At 54.1% G+C, this 7,151-nt stretch overlaps 1 protein-coding gene across 1 annotated transcript in view; it reads right to left on the reverse strand.

The window, feature by feature from the left end:
• Positions 1-659: 659 nt before the first annotated feature.
• The window catches only part of GATAD2A (GATA zinc finger domain containing 2A), a 9,380-nt gene continuing 2,888 nt past the window's right edge, over positions 660-7,151 (reverse strand). The window contains exons 3-9 of the mRNA XM_010145417.1: positions 5,583-5,714; positions 4,663-4,705; positions 4,409-4,554; positions 3,366-3,645; positions 2,837-3,126; positions 1,862-2,048; positions 660-1,091 (exon numbers count right to left, since the gene is read on the reverse strand). Coding sequence (XP_010143719.1) covers positions 961-1,091; positions 1,862-2,048; positions 2,837-3,126; positions 3,366-3,645; positions 4,409-4,554; positions 4,663-4,705; positions 5,583-5,714 — 1,209 coding nt within the window. The 3' untranslated portion in view covers positions 660-960. The remainder of the gene's footprint in view (positions 1,092-1,861; positions 2,049-2,836; positions 3,127-3,365; positions 3,646-4,408; positions 4,555-4,662; positions 4,706-5,582; positions 5,715-7,151) is intronic.

Here is a 7,151-nt window from a genome sequence, read left to right on the forward strand (position 1 = left end):
CTCCACTCGCCCTGTCTGATTGCGTGCAGCTTCTGGAATTCCTACTTTTATTTTGAGTAAAATCGCTCAAAATGACGACGACAAAAAAATCCCAAAAAACAAAAAACCAAAACCAACCCTCCGAGAAGAAAATAATCAAAAACAGTTTCATTTTTAAGTCTCTGGGAACATATGAAAGGCCCAACTGCTCTTCGCTGAATTAGAAAGACTGAACAAAGGTGTTTTGTCTATTCAGTAAATTAGATTTTCAACTATCAACAGTTCAAAGTCTATTCAAAACAGAATCCAACAAAAGTGAGAGACTCCTGCACTGGTTCCCACCTACCAGACAAGTTTTGGTGGCAGCCGGTCCCTCAGGAAAAAAAAACAAAACCATACTCAACTGGAATTTGAGTTTGCACGTATTTATCATTAGCTCATCATGAGAGATTTGGAACATTGCGATGTGCAGACCCGCCTTCTCGGCTGCAGAAGGGGCAGGGAAGAAAAGCAAACACCAACTCGGCTCACTAAATGCATCCGCAAAATGGGGTTGGAATTCCTCTCTCCTTGACCTGACATCCAGGCTCGACGGCGAGCGAACGCCACGGTCCCGACGAACGGGTAGTTCTTCGAACAGAAACCGAAGGCAGAGAGTTGCTGAGTCCTCCTCTTGTGCTGGTGACAAAAAAATCCAAACTAAATACATAAAGCCAAAAGAAAAAAAAAAAAAAAAAGAATTCTTCCCCTTCCCTGACAGCCTTCGTCATCAGTCAGTCACACGAGCTGAAGTCTTTCCCACCCGCGCGGTGTCGTTTTCTCATAGCGGGGACAGCAGCACTCGATGGGATGAGGAGTGGTCTTCTTGCATCCTATAAAGCCTGGGGCATTTCCAGCTGGGATTAAAGCAGATTCCACTGTCATGTGGTATAAAAAGGATGGCAGAAACAGGAAAGTCTTCCTCGCGGGCACTCCTCTGCACTATTTCCACGTGGCGGACTGTGGGATGGACCGTGGGGGAATCATATCCAGGAGATATTCACGCTGGCGGTCTACTGCCGAGGATGACTTGTGCACAGCTAAACTAGGGTTAACAAAGGGCAAAGCCCCACCTGGCGAGACAGAGAAGAGGGAACAAGTGTCACGGTGCGGTACAGCCAGGAGACAAACGGCGGCAAAATCAGCACTCCCATTCGCCCCCACGGAAACGACCACCCGAGCGGGGCGCTACTGGCCATGAGGTCAGAGACCTCCGCAAGATGAAGGTCCCCAAACCATCTGGATGGGATTTTTGTGGCTGAAATGGAGATTTGATCAGACTAGAGCTCTGCAATGGAAGGACCTTTTAACGGAAAAATTTAGCAGTGAGGAATAAAAATATCAACAGAAATCCCTTCGATACTGGGCCAGACAGCAGATCACAAGAGAGCCACAGGATTTCCTTCCTGGAGATCCCAGGCACCACTGAAGAAAACAAGGATTCTGCTCAAGTCCGATTCTTACATACAGATTAAAAAAGATCAGATGGGCATTTACAATTCCCGTTTATTTGAAGTGACAGCTTCAGCTCTTTCAAACCCTGCAGAGCGCTGGCAGCGTTCGCTGCAGCTCCCAGAGCAAACCCGTCCACCCACCACGCGGTGCTTTCGGCCAAGAGGAACCACCAAAAATTAAACAAACTCATAAAATTAAATGAATTAACTCCCAGAAACGAACGACCACGTCCTGCAGCGTGGCAGTTGACACCACGTGCCACTAAAGGTGCGGCAGGGCTTTCATGCAGGGCGTGCGGAAGAGGAACCATCCTTACCCAAAGAACTATGACAGTGGGCAGAGTGCAGCTAATACGTACAAAGAGAAGAAACTTGAGAGAAAAATCTACCTGTATTGATGGGAGTCTTCTTCCAGGCGGCAGCGCTGCCCTTGCTGACAGGTCTCTCAGCATGCTTACCTGGCCTGCTCCCAAGTGCTGCTGCAGACGATGCATTCTGCAACTTGGGTGACTGGCTAAATGCATGCAACACTCCCCGCGGAGCTCCGGGAGGGCCTCGGGACATCTGGCTAGAAGACTGGCGAGAGAGCAGACGGTGAGGCAGGCACAGCAGCCCCCCGCCCGAGAGCCCTGACCGATCTCCACTGCCCTCCTCACCCCTCCGGGCTTCCTCTGCCCCGGTGGGGATGTCTCACTACAGGGTCAGGGCTGAAAACCTCCCAGGCAGCTCTACAACAGAGGAGGAACCGGCTTCCTGCACCCGAAAGGATGAGGAATTGTCATCAGCTGCAAAGCAGCGAAAAACGTGCTGCGTGAGCGTCTCCCTGCGCAGGTGACGCCACCCCCTGTCCTAAGGAGCCGTACCGGGACGACTGCGTGTCAAGCGGCTCCTGTCTTCCCCCAAGCTAAAGGTGGTTTCACAGGGGTGTGGGCCCAGCCTCGCTCAGGGACGCTTCCACCACCTCAACCTTGACGAGCACCAGTACGTGCTCCTGGCTCAAGCCAAGAGGGTTTTTTCCTCTCTTGGGTTAATTTACTCCTGTGGCTGGCTCTGGGGCACGTCTTCCCAGTGGTGCATCCTGAAACAATCCAGGAACGGACATGGCAGGGGACGAGTTTAACACCCTGGAGAATTACGGTGACTCTGCAGACAATCACCACTCTTCTGCCCTCCAGAGCGTCAGTTAGTGAGCAGGTTAAGGGACAAAACCCGCCTCCCCCAGCCCGGTTTTCAGCTTACAGCCAAACACACGCGCTGTGGACGTTAACAAAGCGAGTTCAGGTGCCGGTTTTGCGCCTCTGTGCCCAACGCTTGTGCTCGGAGCTGCAGGACCCTTGTCCCACCACCCCCAAGACCTGCCCTACCTGCTTGAGCGAGTGGTGCTGCACGATGGGGTCTGCCTTGGTCTGCACGGGAGACGCGGTCTGCTGCAGTATCCTTTGCTCGATCTCCTGCTCCTGCTGCAGCGCTTTGACGAAGGCGGCCTTCAGCCGGTTGGTGTGCTCGGCTTTCAAGGCCTTCTTCTGGTTCGACGTCATGCAGGTTTCACACATGATGGTTCCGTTCTTCTCCTCCCTCCAGCGGCAGGTGAAGTCAGTCTTACACTGAGCGCACATGTAGGGCTCGCGAGACAATACAGGAACCGAAACTTTACCTGGAGAACACAAGCAGCTTAGCTCAGCTCCACCTACGGCTGCTAAGAACCAGTAACACTGCAGAAACCTCAGAACATTCCAGCATAAAGGAACCAACCCCAAAGCAAACCCCCACCCTCAGCTCCCCTCGGTCTGAAGCCTTTTGCAGTACTAAATCTTCAAACTCTGCCTCGGTCAGTGTGGGTGTTGGTCTAGATCCTCTCCTCACCTGTGAGGAGCATTTTCAACTCTCTCTCACCTTGAGTCTCCAGCAAATTCTGCACAACTTCTTCCAACCCGACTAAGTAAATGAATTCGTTATTAGCTGCACTCGGCAGGAAGTTCATCTCTGGTGCCGGCGGTTTGGGAGGAGGGATCTCCAGCAGCGTCTTCTCCAGCTGCTTCCGCAAGGCGAGCTTGGCGGCCGCTTGCCGGCTGGCCGGCGAGTCGTTGGAGTTGACGATGGAAGCGGCGCTGGTCGTCGTAGCATTAGCCTGAGCGGATGTCACGGTTGTACCTTTGATTGAAGTGGGTGAAGCCTGGGAGGAACGAGGACGCAGCTTAGTGACCAACGGCAGCGGGGCGGGTACCCGAGACACGTGCTCCTCTCCAGCGAGGCGGAGGGGAGCTGCGTTTGACGTGGTGAGACGAGACCCGGCCGCCAGCCTCTCCACCGTATTTCTGCAGGCGACGTTCCTGCCCCACTGTACCTCCAGTTACTGACGTCACCTGTCACCTAACGCGAGCTCCTTTTCTAAGGAACTTCACCTGTCTTTACTGGTCGTTTTTAGAAGGGAGTTTTAGAAGTTCTACAGAGGAAACCAAACGAAGCCCTTTCCCTCATGGTTTCCGTTACCCACAGCACTTGTAGGCCAGGGTCAGGGGCGGAGGTCAAGCTGCTGTTTCAGTATCTCTTGGTGTTCCAAAGAGGAGCACTAACCCATTCGGAGCTCTGTTTACCAGAACACTCATTATGCCTCTTAAAGAAAAGAGAAAAAAATATATATTCCAATGGACAGGTTCATATCGAAATACCAGCTGTGACATGAGGCACAACATGGAGTCCACGGAAACCCTATTTCTTCCCCACGGTCTCATGTTTTTCCTCATTCCTATGTACAGGAGGTGAATGTGGACAGAGAAAGGGCAGAGCAAGGAGCAGTAATAAGCCACCCCAGAGATGACAGCAGGCCATGCCAGTTAGTCACAGTCATCATTAATTACCCCACCATCACTAATTACAACCCTCATCTCTGCTCCTCCACACGCTATGTTTGGCCCAAGATCCGGCACGGAACCCACCTGCGGGATGTTGACGAGCAGGCTGGTGTTGGGGACGTTGGCGACGCGGATCAGCCCCTGCTGGATGATGCGCTGCCCCTGGATCTGCACGCTGGGCACCGAGGCGCGGGGCGCCAGCAGCAGCGGCGGGGGCCCCGTGCTGGGGTTGGCGACGCGGATCAGCCCCTGCTGGATGATGCGCTGCCCCTGGATCTGCACGCTGGGCACCGAGGCGCGGGGCGCCAGCAGCAGCGGCGGCGGCCCTGTGCTGGAGTGCTGTCGGATGTTGTGGATTTGCTGGGAAGAGACAGAAATGGGCTGATGCGATGGGTGCTGGGAGCGATGGGGAGGATTAGGGAGCCGGAAGTCGAATGGGATGATGTGAGAGAGCGGAAATGAGGCAAAGGGAACGCAGAGAAAGCGTGATAATTAACATCCGTGTCGACACGGGATGTCCTGCCCTTTCCCTCTGTCGAAATGAAGGTAGAAGCTAATGTGAAGAGATGCTGTACGTGAGGCCATCACGTTACAGCCACCACAGCCCTACCAAAAATTAAGTTTCTGAGTCAAATTTCTGTCACGCTGTTGTTAGGACTTTGGGAAAGCTACTTCTCAGGACCAGGCTGTCTCCATCGTCAGAACAGAAACCAAACCACTGCATCTTCACCTTCCTCCTCCCCATTTAAGAAGAAAGTATTTTTTCCCAGTGTCCCAGGGAAGTCATGGTTTTAGAAGATGGATTCGGATTGACCGTTGCTTTCCGACTCCTTTAGGGACCCCGGGGCTTTCTGCCGCAGGCGACACAGACCCTGCGAAGCAGCACTTGCGGTCGACTCTTGCATCTCAGCCGCTCCTTACTCAGGCCCAAGACAGAGACAAGGAAAATCCTGAGTTTTTGCACTTGTAAAGGTGGAATTGATGTGACAGCAAGAAGAACGAGGGGAAAAAATGGAAGAGCAAGGGACTGGTGTTTCACTTTCTCTGCTACCACTCTCCTCAAAAGCGGGTGGAGCTGCAAGCCTGAGCATTAACCTTAGCAATAAAGGCAAACAAAGTGTTCTGGCGCAGCTGAGGGGAGCAGAAGACCAACAAGAACCTCCCAGGTTCCCTCCAGCCAAGCAGAAAGATGAGTGAGGACACAGTGAGGACGCCTCAAGGAACAAGAGCTTGCCTCTAGCACCAGGTAAACGCTTACCTGCGCTCCTCTGACGAGAGGTGGCATCACTATCTGCGTGTTCTGCTGAGTTCCTAGTTTCGAAGAAACCTGCTGCCCTCCACGGACCAGGGGAGGAGGAATAACAGTGCCTGGTATACGTGTAGACGAGGTCTGCAAAACAGGGAGGAGTTCACTCACGTGGCTTTGCTCCGGTGCAGTCACACACCCCCTCTCTTCTGCTGCTTAGTGGCACCTGAGATCTTACACAGCGATACAGAGGTGCCGGCGGGCTGGCTGCCCGCTCAGGGGATGTCCTCGCTCATCCTGCGCAGAATTCCAAAGGCAAGAGCAGTCCTGACCAGCACTGCCCTCCCACCGCTGAAACACAACAGCTCAGGAGCTGCTGTACGACACCACCGAGTCACGCCACGACCCGATGCGGGAGCAGGGGTACGGGAGCACAGCTCTCCCCTCCCCTACGGGAAGGATGCGGGATGTGTCTGGAGCCAGCGGAAAGTCTGCGGGACAGGAGAGGGCCGGGCTGGCTTCGGTGCAGCTAGTGTTCAAAAAACAGTGTATGTTGTGGGGAGTAAGAGAACAGAGAAATACAAACTGGTGTCTTCAAGGAGAAGCAGGGGGCAGAGAGGAGCTGGAGATGCAGGATGTGAGCAGAGGGGCACGTGGGTGTATGTGGGAAAGGAAAAAAGAGACAGGGAAAGGGGAAAGCTTTAGAAAAAAAAAAAAGGAGCTTTGTTAAAGAAGTCTGAAAAATTGCTGCCCACGCCCTTTGGGCTGCAGTCTGCATTAAATCCTCCAAGTCCCTCAGGTGCTACAAGAGGCGATAGGGTTTCAGCCTCCCGCAGACACCAGCGCCAGGCAGTGGAGCCCGGGCAGCACTCGCTGCCCAGGGGCAATGACGCCCTTCGTCCTGCTCACATGGCTTTACGCGTGTTACCACTGCCCTCACTCGAGCCCCAAACTGACCATCAGCTGCGCGCAACGGCTTCAAAACCACGGCAGCTCCCGCCTTCCTGAGCTACCACGCGGCCACAGACGTGTTGAGGCTGGTGGGGTGTTTTACTCGCCTCTGCTGGGCCTCTCCCCGAGGGCCGAGCGTGAAGCCCCCTCCTACACACAGGAATTAGCGGAGTTTTTCCAGTCAAGCGATCGAGCCCCAAACTGACCATCAGCTGCGCGCAACGGCTTCAAAACCACGGCAGCTCCCGCCTTCCTGAGCTACCACGCGGCCACAGACGTGTTGAGGCTGGTGGGGTGTTTTACTCGCCTCTGCTGGGCCTCTCCCCGAGGGCCGAGCGTGAAGCCCCCTCCTACACACAGGAATTAGCGGAGTTTTTCCAGTCAAGCGAAAGCAGGCGGAGGGTGGGTTAATTTGCCCAAACACCACAAATTAGACACGGTAACTTCAGTTCTGGATTCTTAGCTCTCTGCTCCGTCCAACCGGAGGATTAACTAGTGGTCCAGTTCCTCTGAAAGTGCTGTCTTCAGTGAAGGCAACGGGCCTCGAGGAGGAGAGTACTGCAGCTGGCAGACTGCTGTCGGTCCTGCCGACGCTCCCTGCGCGGGCGGCGCGCCCAACCCTTCCCTGCA

Source organism: Buceros rhinoceros, unplaced genomic scaffold (genome assembly GCF_000710305.1).
Source record: "Buceros rhinoceros silvestris isolate BGI_N320 unplaced genomic scaffold, ASM71030v1 scaffold26010, whole genome shotgun sequence".
NCBI classification, from domain to species: domain Eukaryota; kingdom Metazoa; phylum Chordata; class Aves; order Bucerotiformes; family Bucerotidae; genus Buceros; species Buceros rhinoceros.